This window comes from Periplaneta americana, chromosome 13 (genome assembly GCF_040183065.1).
Source record: "Periplaneta americana isolate PAMFEO1 chromosome 13, P.americana_PAMFEO1_priV1, whole genome shotgun sequence".
Lineage (NCBI taxonomy): Eukaryota > Metazoa > Arthropoda > Insecta > Blattodea > Blattidae > Periplaneta > Periplaneta americana.
Genome location: NC_091129.1, coordinates 138489449 through 138504943, shown reverse-complemented (window position 1 = coordinate 138504943; position 15495 = coordinate 138489449). Strand labels below are relative to the sequence as shown.

Sequence of the window (15495 nt, the reverse complement as noted above, 5' to 3'; positions counted from 1 at the left end):
TTAATCCTAAATCCAAGTGTTTTGGGTAATTTTGCAGAAGAAACTACAGGACCACACATGAGTTCCTTACTGATTAGCTTTAAAATTAAGATTCTTGTAATTGAAGACAATTTCGATATTATTTACGCTATGAATTCCTCAAAATATCTACAAAGCCTTGAAATAGAATTTTGAATGGAGAGCAAATAAAGTTTCCTGACCTCATCAGGTAACCATATTCTTCCCATTAGTCCAATTATTATTACTTTCTGACCTTAAATTAAATAGGGTTTTTGTACAATATTAATATGTAAACATGCATACACACAGCTCCCATTTGTATCAAATAATATGTTAGACTAGATCTAGAAAAGGGAGGTGATGAGGAACAGTAGGGCATTGTGAAATAATTTAACAGTGTAAGTAGTACAAATGTAGATACCTCCAAACTATGCTCAATAATACAATTTTTATTAGAAAGGATGGGACAAAGTGAAAAGTCATCAAGACTGTCAAAAATGCACACTTTTAAGTGAGTCACTTTATTTTAGATATGGTTTATAATAATGTTTCTTTCACTGTTTCATAAATAACTTTTTTCCCTTTCCACAAGACAAAACTTATTTTACATGATTACTGATGATATCCAGAATATTTATCTTGCCACCTTTCCTCATTAATTAAATAATAAAATCTTTTTAAATATATTTTACTGCAAAGCATGTGCCTTGTGATTAGTTCTCCCGTAATGAAAATACTTCATTTTTACCGCTGGACTGTTGACTAGGTGGCAGAACAAGTGAAAGCTGAGGTTTGGGAGAATGTCGTCAGTCTAGTACCTTCATCGTAGCCATTCCTTTTCCGTCTCTGTGTCCATACTCAGTACAGAAATCCAGACTTTTTAAATAATAAATGGAATATTCAGAGTCGAAAGTAAACAGTATATTCAGTGGAGTACACGGAAAGGGAAGACCAAAACAAAGCATCTAGCATCGAAAGATTTAACCCAACTCGTTCTCCAGTACTTTAGCTTTCAGTTTCCGTGAAATTGTTGCCTTAAAAAAAGAAGTACTCGAAAAAGAGATAGAGAGAAAGAGGTCAAACTGAAAAAAGAAAGTCACAAAAATATATATATAACACTAGGAGACATATTAATAACAGAACAGTTTATACATCTTATTTCAACTCTTATTTATATTCTTTTTTCCTTAACATGTTTTATTTTTACCCTTCTTAGTACCCAAGTCTTCATTCGATTTACGCGTTCCATGAACACTTTCCCACATTACGCACTGCACAATCAGCAACATCTTCTCGTCAAACTTGTTTTGACTTCCCCATTTTGTTTAAACTGTACAAAACTTTACTGACTTTCACTCGCACGTTCATGCATAGAATTCATATATCGCCGACTCACTGCAGTCACTCGTTCAACAAAAACAACGCTATATATAGGTAAGCAATAATATTAATAGTATTATACACGATTTGCATTATTTTCATTTTGCTCTTTCACCTTTACAGTTCTTCTGAAAGAATCATTTGAGTCCAGCTCAAGCAGTTTACCTTGAGCAGCAAGAATGTCAAGACGCACATTGGAACAGAACAGTGGGCCATATAAGGCTGTATAAGGCGCATCGCAGGCTCACAGTTCCTTCTCTATTTATCGGTTCCAGGCACCAGACGAGGCCTGGCTCACGATTCCTCACAACTACTGTCCTCGTCACCCTCTCGAAGTGCTGTGAAGAATGTCGTTAATGACTTGAGTGCAACTCCTTTACCTCCCTGCTCAGCTGGGTCTGTACTCGATTCCCATGCAATAAAAGAGTCATTTGATATCGTACTGTCGTCCCAAAGCACCTGGAATATCTGGCACAGCAACCCTGCAATAGGAATGAAAATGTCTCTCATTATTTAGTGCTACCTTTAACGTTCACTGTACATGTAACATCACCATGTTGTACTACCATCTTACTAGACACACAATCACAGATCTGCAATGTGACTCACCTTGTGGGTGCTCCAGCTTGTTGATGAGGGACTGCACTGCATACAGACACTGAAGCTCTAATGCCTCATTGTTATCTACATACTTCAGCACTAATTTCTGATGCTGCTGGAAATGAGACTCATTCAACTTCCACGTCGATTTCTGACCTGCACATTAGCACAATGCATTTTAGTCGGGTACACTTGATCAAAGAATTCTAAAAATATTCTAAACTGCTGAATATTTTAAGAAGAAAAAAAAACCGGAAGGGGGGCAGTAAGTACATAGCGGATTACATCATGTTTTACTGCTGAGTGCAGCAAAATAAAACAGCACACAAAAGATATTCCTCTGCTCACTCATAGAAAATGGGAAAATAAAAACAGATTAAGGATACACGGCACTCAAAACGACTTTTGCACCAGAACAGAAATGGCGAATCTGAGATATTTTACAAATGCCTTAAAAAGCAATCAAAATCAATAATGGCCTGTTTCATCAACAGATGCCAAATGCTTAACAGGATGTTGGCATCTTAACAATTTTTAAGACTGAGTTCCACCAATTTTCTTCGGCAAAATGTTATTTAGGTTTAATTTAATTAGGTTATTTTAAAAATCATGTTTCTTTTAATGTAGGTTTCCATATCTGATTATTATGAAATGTAATTATTCAGTTTAATTAGTCACCACTGCCATCAGGTGTTTACACATTTGCAATGTAAATAAATACAATTCATCTTATTATACCTCTTGAAAATTACGAGTAGTACGAGGTATGAAGGCTCATTTGTGTGGGCTTTTGTTTAGAAACAACCGATAGAAATGGATTGAGGAATAACGAGGAATTGTGACACTAGTTTTACGACATTACAATTACTAACAAAATATATACATTGTTAAATCGCGGGTGCTTGTGTAAAGGGGGTTAAGTTGATTTGGCTAAACTGGAAAAGTACAGATTTGAACTATCCACAATTACTTTTTTCTTGTGTTAAAGGGGTTCAGTCATTCTTCCATCTATGATGCAGTTACAGTGCTCCATATTTTGTGACAAAAGAGTTTTGTTCAGTACCAAAGGAGAGAAGTTTACATACCTTGCAATTTGACTTAACCCCTTTACACGAGCACCCGCGAAATGTAAGAAAGTTTAAGTGAATATGAATATGAATTCTGACATTTCTTCTCTCACAAATTTTCTGGTTGACCGCTTGTCTCCACATCACTGTAGTAGCAGAATGTGTGCATAGGATATATCGTGACACTGATTATAAAGGCCAGGCTCCTTTATTGTGGAGAAGTAATGCAAAGATTAATGGATCAAAGACTTAAAAAATGGAGATGGGAATGAATACGGTAGAAAGTTTTCACACTCCATCTGTCCATAATTCGTTATTGCAATTAATATTGCAGATGCTCTGATGTCTTTCCAAGATCACAATAGATGAGTTTTTGCACCCCACTTGTTCATAATTCATTAATACTATTGTAATGTCACTAATCGCAGAGCCAATCAAAATCGAGATGCTTATGCTATTGTAATAAGTGGAGCAGCTATACTAAAGCAGATAATGTGAACCTCAATGTTGTGGTGAATGAGTTTCGTTTGAGTTTTACATAATACCACCACAATATTTGCTTCCTGATGGAGATATCAGCCATAAATCCTACTGCATCCCTCCGATGAAGAAACCAATGAAGCAATATGGAGGTCTTTCCAATCTTTTGCTACTTAAAATTAGTGAAAAGTGACTAATCTTCTTATTCATTTTGGCTGCTGATTAGTGCAACTGCTTCATTCTATTGCATAAAAACTCAAATTGAAGAGAGTGAGAGTGAGAGAGAATAATACAGCAGGAATCTTTGTCACACATTTTAACAAAATAAGCTCAATTGATAGCTCACGTGCATCATTCATTATTTTAATCAAGACATTTCCAAATACTTACTTTCAATTGCACTCCGGCAGATTGCAGTCATCAAGGCACGAATAAATTTAGGCTCCTTAACTTGGTCGCCTACATTTGCCTGCAAAAAATTTATTACAACACTGAATACTGGTCATTTCATACAATGTCCATTGTTACCTACATAATGAAAGATTCTTTGAAACTCCAGCAACGCTTCGTAAATGAATTTCTTTTTAGCACTTTAACGTAAGTTACTGGTTTTAGAATTCCAATGAAAACTATTGTTTGCATTTCCTACAAGCCAAGAAACATAGAAAAAATTCACTTTTCGTAAAACATAAAATTCACAAATTTTTCTTCTTGTTCAGAAAAGACCGACAAAAACATTTTTCTGAACTTTTACAATAACAAGGAAGTCGTATATAATAGTTATTTATGGTACTTGTGAGGTAAGTGCATCTTTATTGCGTGAGTGGAAAGATTTAAGCACAAGGCGTCAGCCGAGTGCTTAAATTACACGAGCGCAATAAAGATCACACTCACAAGTACCATACGTAATTTTATCCATGACAATAACGAAAAATTATATTTTATAAAAGAAAATATGTTGAAATAAGTCCTCATATAATCACATATCATGGCATGGATTTTAGAATCGATACATGTACTAGGTAGGTTATGATGTAGGAGGCCATGATTGATGAAGAATAGTATCTAAGGCGTTGGATAAATAACAAATTAGGCTATAATACTAATTATATAACTTTAATAGATTTTTTTTTTTTTCATTTTAAACGTGTATTTTCGTCTTTTTTAAGTTTCAGGGATTATTTAGAAGTGTTCACGGGAATGTGATTAAAATAATTTCTCCTTTTACTCTGTAAACTTAAGAGGAATATTAAAACATAATTTGCCATCATGTCTGTTTAGCTCAGTTGGCTAACGCGTGTTGTTTTAAAATCCTATAAACCCAACTTCGCAGGTTTAAGTCTCCTTGCATCCCAAAAAGTAAATTATTATGAATTTAAAAAAAAAAATACATATTAGATATGGATACAACGCACAAATTACGACGTAGTAGATAGAGATAAGAGAAGGAGATTGAGTGTATGTATATTTAAGAAATGGTAATAAAGAAGTAGAGGTAGTGACATCTAGTAACTAATATATTAACTTCCCAAGTAACAGTTCAATGGAAAAGTATACGTACTAGGAAAATACTAATGAACCGTGAGATAAAGTTCAAACTGTGAGGTAAAGTCTTTATCTCACTAGTGGAATAAAGTAATGTTGAATAAAAGCCTACTTTACAAACGCAAAAGTATTTAGTAAAGGCATGCTTTTCGTTATGGTCACGGATAAAAAGATTTTCCAAATGAATACAAGAATTACAACACCATACACCATGTCTAAGGAATGTATCGGAATGACGAGTTTTACTGCAAAAAAAGAGCTGAAGTGACAAAATTCATTTAAGTACTTACACCTATCCAATCACAGATTTGATCAAAGGAAGGGGGGGAGGCCTGCTCCGGTTTTAGGAACTGCTCAAGTTTCTGCTGGACATGGTCCCAGTTGATTGCAGCACTGGAAGAATGTGGACTCGGGACTGCACCACCCACAGTGTATTCCAAATTCTGTAACGGAAAACAGGTACATTGTGACAATTGCACAAATTTGCAGTGTACAATACACAAAATTATCAGTGCTGTGCTACAAAATTAAGGCCAACTACTCATCCGCATTTCAGTTATAAAAATTTAGTGTAAGTATACTGAAGGATGAAATCTTTCTTTTTTTTTTGTGTGTTTTGTCAACACTAATCCAACAAAGGAAAAAAAAACATAATCACAGCCTTCATATTCATTATGTTCATCAAATACCATAATCATAATTAACATATGGAAAGAAGTGTATTAAAAAATACTAAACCTTGTTTTTTCCTGCAGAAACAAATGAAATATAAATGAAATGTGATGTTGAGGTGTATGGTACCTGCATGGGCATGTCTGAATTTTTTTTCCACTAAGAGTTAGTCACCGAAAGCTTGCCTGTGAGTAAGTGTGTATAATAAAGGTCTGTTGAATTTTTACTTGCTGTGAAATGGTAAAATTTGAGCAGCAGTAAGTAGAAACTATTCAGAAGATTCAGCTGGCTTTTGGCGATGATGTCATAGGCATCACACAAAGAAAGTAATGATAAAGTATCTCGTAGCCCACCAACAAACCAAAACGTCAAGGTAATTGACCAAATGCGGATTTTGCTAATGCAGAACCATGATATCGCTGCCGAAAAACCTGCAGATGAGGTGAGGATAAGCATTGGTTTGGTACATTCCATTTTGAGAGGATTTGGCCATACAGAATGTGTCTGTTAAATTTGTACAGAAACTACTAACAGAGGAGAAAGAAACTCTTTTTGGAAGTCTTGCAGAACATGCTGGAATGCACAATTGGCAACCCTGATTTCCTGAACACCGTGATCACTGGAGACAAAGCTACAGTCGTCACAGCAAAAAAGACTGGTAAGCAGCAAAATGAAATTCATGTTGGCCATTCAGACTCCCGTGGAGTAGTGAATCAAGAGTATGCATCACAAGGTCAAAATATAACCAAAGAGTACCACCTAGAGGTCCTCCATTGACTTCGTGATACTCTGTGGCACGAACATTCACACCTGTGGCCAGCACTGCATCATGATAATGCACCCACACATTATTCACATATGATTTAAGTTTTCTTGGCCAATCACAATATTCTTCAATTTCGTCAGACTCCCTGTTCTCCCAACATGAATCCTATTTCTGGCTGTACTCAAAAGCTGAAAATGTCAATGAAAGAGATCCCATTCGAATCACAAGAAGAAATCAATGCAGAACACAATGGCTCAAACTGTATTCCATGCCATTCGTACAGAGACCTTTCAGAAATGCTCCCAAGAATGACAGGACAGCTGGCAGAAGTGCGTGGAGTCGACTTTGAAGGGGATTAGGGCTTTAGACTTCCAGATAAGTATACTTTTCTCAACCAAAGGTCGAATACTTCCCCAATAGGCCTTGTAGTATTGCAGACCACCATGATATAAAATATTTATACATCTTGATTACACAACTTTTAACACTGTATCACTTCGGAATATGTATGGCAAGTACTTTCTTGTGTTAAATATTAACGTACATTAAGTACACAAGAAAGTACATATCATACATATTCCTAAAATATTTAGTACATCAAAACAGATGACTATCATAGTAAAGTGATTTTAATGAGCACTAGCTTCAAAGGATTGGCATCTAGTTAACTACAGAAAAATGTAAAGTTACAATTATGAACTGAAGCAAAACTTTTCAGGTTTCCAACTACAAAAATCGATTCATAGAGGCACAACTGGAGTGAAGATAGCCTAGGTATGTACGTAGAAACTACGACCCCCCCCCCCACACAGTATTTTCTCGAATACCCCATGCCCTTTTGAAAGAAAAAGAAAAACTTTGAACAAATGCATTCAAGACAAATTAAAAACAAGCAAGCATAAATACATGTCCATTAGTAAATACATTTTATCCTGAAACAGGATGCACTTCCCATCCTATGCACTGCTGAATGTCAGTTTCTTGCTCAAATGCCATTTACACGATATCCTCCAATATTAATAGCACAAGTCACGATTTCCATGTTCCTCTGCATCTTTGATAATTTCAAATTTTTCCCTACAAGTAAACTATCACTATCTCATGCCTTTAATAGTACTCATTTTCAGAATTGAAAATATAAGACACACGAACTATACACTTATCACACTTGAACCTGATTCTGACACAAATACTGCTAATCCAAACGCCATTTAAGAATGTTAACAATTGAAATATCCGCACTGGAGCATTGCCTACTTCTGAACATAAAAATATAAAAATTATCCGAATGTTCACAAAATGATCACAAATATACAATATTAATGTCATACTATCAAAATATTACACAATACTAAATAAACTTTTAATCATTTCTCGCACAGAAGCAGCACCAACAGAAGCTACAAACAGACTACTGTGATTAACTGATTAGCAAAATGATGCAAGCTTACTACTCTCTGGAGAAGAATCTGAGCTCTCCCCTGAGAATCTTGATGGATTTAAAACGTTTATCCACAGAGTACAAAAAGAACAGAATACAGTAAACTCAAATGTGTTTTATTAGAGCCTAATGTAGCAATTTCTTTCTATGGAAATCAAATGAGGAATGATATGATCGACAAAAATTATCGTCCCCTCCTGTTTCTGAACTAGTCTTGGCCTCATTTCATGGGTGAAATTTGAATGACGACACTATTTAAAAAAAAAAAAAAATCAATCAACTTAAAACTCTCCACTTCTGTCAGCCAAGAGGATAGGTATCTATCTACCTTTCAAACTTCAAAAAACTTTATGTGATTTTCATTCATCGTTATTGTAATAAAAGGACACCAGTATGTATGTCATTTCATCAGAATAGATCAATGAGGACATCAGTCCGATCCTTAGATGTCTTAATTACAGAGCTTAATATTTGTCGAGAAAACTCCTATAATCAAAAGCACTTTCGAGACGTAAGTACATCAATATACAGATTAAATGTATGTACAAATACGGAATTAAAATTTGGAGTAAGTCTTGATGGGAATCCACCTGTATGTAGGCAACATAACTGTCCACAAGTAGCATATATACAAGGGCTCTTGTTTACTGCACATGCGCAGTGTGTTGTAAGCAAAACTTATACAATAAAGGTGCTCCAAATTTTATTTCCGTATCTGTACAGAATACGTTTTAATTAATGTTAAAGGACAGAAAAAAAATATGGTACTCACGTTTTGTTTAATAAAATCGTCAACCTGATCTGCAGGAAGGAAATCTGTCCACTTGAGGCCAGCTGCATCCCATTTCTCTCGGATCCAGCGTGGTCCCTAAAATTAAATTATGCATATATTATATACAACTAACAAAAGGAGTCTCCCTTCCAGATCACACAACTTGAACTTTAGTTTTGACCAACGTCCTTAGAAAAATAAAATTAGGTTATATCATGAATTTTACTCGTACCTACCACATTTAGTAATATGGATCTATTATTATCAAAGAATCTGCTTGGGGTAAATTACAGGAACACTCATCGGTGATCGAATCATAATACGTGTCAAAAATCTATTGTGGCAGAAATCAGACTTCTCACCCAGGAAGATTGTACAGCCAACCATCCATACGAGATCAGAATTTCGACTTCAAATAGTATGATATCCAACGCCCAAACATTAGACACATACCAACCAGATAATCAAATTTGAAATTCTAATCTAATGCCAAATAAAATCAAATACAAGAGCTGTGGTATCTGCAATAGTGAAAATTCCGTAGTGTCGGAAATACGTACATTAGGGGGAAAACACAGAAGTTGATACTTCTTCAAACCATAGTTTCGTGATAACCTTGAACAGCAAGAAGATGAATATGAATTCAGACCCTTGATGCAAGATAATGGTAACCCATAATTGTATTTCTACTTCAGCATGCTTCTTTAACAGTGTTTTTTGCAGCAAGAGTAAACAATTGTCTGAACAGATAACTAAGAGTCAGGAAAACATATCAATAATTATTATTCTTACATTTATTTATGAGTAATGACAACGTAAGTTTATGCTGAAGATATACCATTATCTTGCCCAGAGGGCTGAATTAATCCAATACGAAATTTTGATTTTGTGCATAAATGTCCATTCCAAAGTGAGAGGAACAAATACGAAGGATGTTACAAAAACATATCCACTCACCTTATCCTTGACTAGTAGCTGCAAAATCTCTAGAATTAGTTTGCCATGAGATGGCTGAGCAACTTCACGAAGGTTGGCAAATGACATTGCCTCAGACAATAACATTGGAACTGTAAAAATCAAATATGATTTTAGAATTTTCTTCTACATATCAGAAGCACAAAGACTTATATATTATAGAGAAATGCATCAGCCCTGTTGAGCTTATAAATTCCATCACAGTGTAATATGGTATAGAAATGTCATCATTTGCACATCTCAAGGGTAAATAAATACCAAATATTAATACTCTCAGAATCTGTAATACGATTATCAGATGTAATTCATCACACTCTCTACTTTTCTGTGTCCTTGTCAAAAAGCTGTGTCTGTTGGACTATCACTTTTAAATCTTTCTTTTTAACCTGTGACAATATTCGCACTCCCATTATGAGTAAACAAACATACAATATTGTATTTTCGGTATTTTATTAAATGAAACCTATAGGAAATACAATGCTCCATTGTTACGCATATGCTCTAAGCTACATGAACCAAAAACTGGTATCTTAAAAATCAGGTAACCTTCTAGCACGTTCTATTACAGAATGCGTAATGTGAAACAAATAGATCTATGGAAGAATTACGGGTAGTTGAGAATATAAGCACAATTCACGCAATTACTTTAATCGGAAGAAAAGTAATATTCTGAACTTAGAAGTGATTTTCGTTACGCAAGTAATGTATTCACAAAATTCAGACTCATTAGTAAAGTTGTCAAAGTGGAAATTAACTCTTTACAATACAAGCAGTATACAAAACAACGATGTAACTATTAATGACTAATAATTGTAAGTTACTTGCATTCTGAAACTTAACATATATGCTAATTTCAACCAGATAAAAAGTACTTCATGTTTTAGATACTTATATACATAAAATGTATAAAAAATTAAAATACAATAACTTCTATGATAAAATACAAATAATAATTTATAAATATTAGTGAAGATAAAAATGGAAGGTGATCTGATCTGTTGGTGAAGAGTAGAGAAAAATAATTGTTTCAAAATTATTCATCACAATAAGAATATAAAAGAATAATATAATATTTAATACGCAATCAATACACACCTATTACTTCGGCTAAATATGGCCAAAATTTTGGAACATCTATAGCTATGTCATCTGCACATTCTAAAAATTCATTTAACCTGAAACAAATTAAAAATCCACACTTATTAACAATACATAGTTACAGATGTTATTACAAATTAGAATAAGAAACTAACAAACAAACTGAAGTTAAAGGAAACTAATGTCCTCAGCCTTTAGTTGTTACAGATAATGACTTGCATCTTTTCGAAAATTACCTTAAGAATAAGTTGAACCACAGTATAAGGAATGTTACTGAATGGATAAAAAGAATACTAGTATAATTCCCGTCGAAATTATATGTAAGAAGTGTTATTAATGCGCTATTTAATACCACAAAGTAAAAAAAAAAAATCCTATTGGGGAAGGGAGAGAGAGAAGCTTTTAATACTACGGTTACCATTTCCTTCTGAAGTTTTGTGAACTCAGTATAAAATTATTAGAGTTCTTCATTTACGTTAACTTTAGAAACCGTGTTTCTTGGGAACCTGATTAATACACGTCTAAGATATACATACAAGACATGAGAAAGCATATGTCAATACAAGCAAAATAGTACATAATACAGGAAAAAACACAGTATAACCGGATTTAACGAAAACTTTTTCTGGACCCTGTAAATAAACCATATACATGTCGCTTAAAAATCCGCAAGTAAAGTCTGTTAAAAATACACCCATCTTTAACAGAATGCACAACTCGAACTGTTAAATTCAGGACGTGGAAATTCAGAAGCAGTAATTTGCACATGTTACTAATACAAGTGTCAGAGTAGTAGGTAGCACATGTTACAGGATGATATAGCATATTATCAATTTTGCGATAAATGAAATTTGCTCCACATTTTATTATTTGTCCTGCTAATTCATAAATGGAATTATTAAAAAAATAAATACATACAAAGCAAAACTGGTATTATTTCGCAAAACGAGGTAAAATTAGCTTGCAATGATCATGTACCAGAATGTATTAACGGATTTTTGATGAGATCAATAGAAACCCTTTTGGTTTTACAGAGAATTGTGAAAAACAAACACCTCTACCCAGAAGTAATGAATTCGATAAACGTGATGATAATAACCTCATCTCAGTTCAACCAATGTTCTGAAATTTCATCATAAATATGTGCAGAAGAAAGAAAGAGGCGAAAAAGGCAATTACATGAAATATTAAATCAAAATATACATTTTCCACCAAAACTGTTGAAATATGCACAATATGCAAAATAGAACTAGTCTTTATCATTCTTCGAAATGCTAAGATACAAGTACTTCAACATAATGTAACAATAAAAACCTGCCTTTTCATGCAAATCCTCGGTCTAACAGTAACCAACCTGCAAGTCAACCAACTTTAGTTGGTATGTAAACCTACCACGAACTTAATTTAAAGATAAAGATAAAAATGGTAGTCTTCAATGATTCATTAAATATGGGTTATACTGTAAGTATCATGCAAAAGATAAAAATAGGGGGAAAAAAAGCTTCTGTGTAGAACATGAGACACAATGTGTAGCGATGCTGGTGGTGGTGGTAGTGGTAGTGGTGGTGGTGGTGATAGTAGTAGTAGTAGTAGTAGTATGGTGTTAAAAAAAGGGGGAGGGGGACAATTCTCTTCCTCACTGTTTTCTCCCTCATTGAGAACGAGTGATTTAGTTACAAGATGGTTAAATTTTAACTTAATAGCATGTAGATGGAATAAGAAAGAAACATAAGATTGTATGTATCTACATTTGTACCAATATGAGCATCTTGGTAATAATTTTATAAGATCTTTAAAACTATTAACATCTAGTACTTCAAGCACTGCTTTAAGATACAAGATAAATTGGAAGCAAAAGATGTTGGGGGGGGGGGGATGAATTGTGTGAGAGTTTTTTTTTGTAGCAATGCACACAATGGCACGAATATGCTTGTATTTTGTCCTGGTAATGAGTACAAAATGTGAATTGAAAATTGTACATTTCTGCAGCCTAATATCGCTCCAGTTTAATTAATATCTCTAAAAGATTATAAATCATTTGTGTAGTTATAAACTCACCCCGTTAGATAGGTAGGAAGTGTTAAGATACCAGCCTTCACTACATGGCTTAGAAGTCCGCCAACATTTTGCCGTGCAGAGGATTTACGTTCAAGCATATCATTTAGGCTTTCACGAACAAATGTACTGAGATTTTCTGAGGAGAATGTCTCTGCAATCAATTCTCCACTCTCCTGAAAAATTAAGGTCATATTTATCAATACCAATGCCAGAATTATGTGACAGTAATAACCACTTTATGAACGATTAAAACAAGCACCTTGTAACTATTATTCAAAAGGAACTCTTCCAAGAGGTTAAGTGTCTTTTTCTGCACTTCCTCCAAAGTAAGTGTTGGGATTAATGGCGCAGAGGACACCACAGGACTCTTAGTGCCACTAATGTCCTCACTACTTGCGGACACTGAGGCTGGTTGCGAAGATCGCAATGAGCCAGAATCTTCTGCATTTCTTCTTGAATTATCACGGGATGACGACCTAGATGTACCACTTCTTGACTGCAGACTATCCGCTAGAACATAAAAACACACAACATGAACTACATCATTTCCTATGTTTCTCTCCTCTCTAAATCTTTAAGAGCCAATTTTTGATCCATAAATTTATAAAATGAGACCTTACTGAAGAGAGATATCACTTGAAGAGGTTTTGGTTGCAAATATGTTGCCTGTTTTGAAATGTTATCGACTTTCTCGTTTCCAGGTATACCACAATGACTAGGTATCCATTGCAATGTTATTTCCTTTTGTAGTTTTTTCAGTTTACTCAGTTGTTTCTGAATTGAAATAATTCTATGTGCCAGCGGCGGATTTTCAGGGGAGGCAAGGGAGGCCTGGCCTCCCTAAATATTTTGTCAGAGACAACACAAAATGTGTTATCCCAGCTCTCATGAGCTGAGATGGCAATATTCAAACTGACCGCGTTTCTAGTCTTAGGGAGGAACATGTAATTCGTGCTGCTAGCAACAGGAAGTGCTGCAGGTAGCACTATGGGCTGGAATACACAGAGTACAAGCATGGAAGTTACTGTACTACAGTGACATCTAGCGACCTTGCGTTCTAATAGTTCGGAGTAGGTAGGCAAAGCAGAACTCAGCTCCTGGTAACCATGACAACAGCTGTTTAGTCAATAGGGAAGCTGTCTTGTTCGCGTGCTTCATACCAAAGATGCCATGAAAGGAGTTGGTTTTGGCTTAGGCTCCTCGCTTCAGTCTGATGCAGTGAGCTTGTAGCAATGGATGTGAGTGATGATATTGTGGTTTCACTGTTGGAGGTTCCCTTTTCACGACGAAATGAAATCGACAGAAGAATTATACTACAGCAAGGTAGACCTACTCCGAAATTTTAATTTCTTCAAAATGATAAAGGTAAGACCAGAACATTTAAATCCTCGTGGTACGATCAACACAAGTGGCTGTGTGGTAGCAGTACGAAGGAGAATCTGTTTTGTTGGCCATGTATACTTTTAAGTAATAACAAAGGCGTCTGGTCATATGAAGGCTACAGTGACATGAAAAACTTGTCTAGGGCTGTAGTTAGGCATAGCTCAAGTAGAGACCACTTGAATTGTTATGTGGCATTTAAAGGACTCTGTAAACAAACCCTTAATATATCGGAAATGTTGAGCGAACAGAATAGACTGTTAAAAATTAAATACAATGAAGAAGTAAAACTCAACAGGGAAATTTACAAAATTTTAATTGATGTCACGTGTGCTCTGGCTGCACAAGAAATCGCGTTCAGAGGCCATGATGAAAAGGAATGCTCTCTAAACCCTGGAAATTTTAAAACTATATTTCTTCTAGTTCTAAGTAGGGATGTGGCATTAAAAAAACATTGGGAGGCTATGGGATACTTTAGAGGGGTATCGAAAACAATTCAGAATGAACTCATTGAGTGCATTGAAGAAGAAATACAAGATGCCATTGGAAAAAGAATTAACGAGGCCCCTTTCTTTGCCTGTATTGTTGACGAGACGACTAACATCACTGAAACATCTCAGTGGTCTATCGCTGTTAGGCTAGTTGACACTGAAGGTGATAGTCAAGAGTTTTTCCTTGGTTTTCATGATATTAATGAAAGCAGAAATGCTGAAGGCTTGTGTAATGTACTGTGTAATGTTCTTCAGAAATACGATGTTCAAAGTAAGTTAGTGGCTCAAACCTATGATGGTGGGTGAGTTGAATGGCTTGAAAGCAAAAGTTAATGAGCTTGCTCCACAAGCTTTATTTACTCACTGTTTTGCACACAGATTGAATTTAGTTTTACAACAGAGTTGTTCTAAAATTAAGTCTGTGAAAATTTTTTTCTCGACACTTCATGGAATACCTGCCTTTTTAAATCGGTCCTGCTATTCTCGACAAAATTGTGGAACAACTTATGCCTACAAGCAGTGATGTCAGGTAGAATTCTAATACCAAACTCATTTCTGTAGTTCACACAAAAAGGGTAAAATTAATCGAAGCGTTCAATGAAATAATAGATTTCCCGGATTCAAACGGTAATTCAGCAAGGGAAGCACAAGGATTTATAAACAACCTACGTGATTTCAATTTTTTATTTCTTCTCTTGACTTTCCAAGAAATATTTAATAAAACTGAGTTATTATTTAATATTCTTCAGAAGAAAACAAATGATATTCGG

General features: G+C 34.9%; 1 protein-coding gene across 5 annotated transcripts in view; it reads right to left on the bottom strand.

Moving 5' to 3' along the window:
- Positions 1-486: 486 nt before the first annotated feature.
- The window catches only part of LOC138712484 (eukaryotic translation initiation factor 4 gamma 3-like), a 291440-nt gene continuing 276431 nt past the window's right edge, over positions 487-15495 (bottom strand). For all 5 annotated transcript variants that reach the window (XM_069844352.1, XM_069844354.1, XM_069844355.1 and 2 more), the window contains 9 exons: positions 13114-13364; positions 12855-13027; positions 10794-10873; positions 9681-9790; positions 8724-8819; positions 5363-5515; positions 3918-3996; positions 1990-2136; positions 487-1862 (listed from right to left, as the gene is read on the bottom strand). In XM_069844352.1, coding sequence (XP_069700453.1) covers positions 1675-1862; positions 1990-2136; positions 3918-3996; positions 5363-5515; positions 8724-8819; positions 9681-9790; positions 10794-10873; positions 12855-13027; positions 13114-13364 — 1277 coding nt within the window. In that variant the 3' untranslated portion in view covers positions 487-1674. The remainder of the gene's footprint in view (positions 1863-1989; positions 2137-3917; positions 3997-5362; positions 5516-8723; positions 8820-9680; positions 9791-10793; positions 10874-12854; positions 13028-13113; positions 13365-15495) is intronic.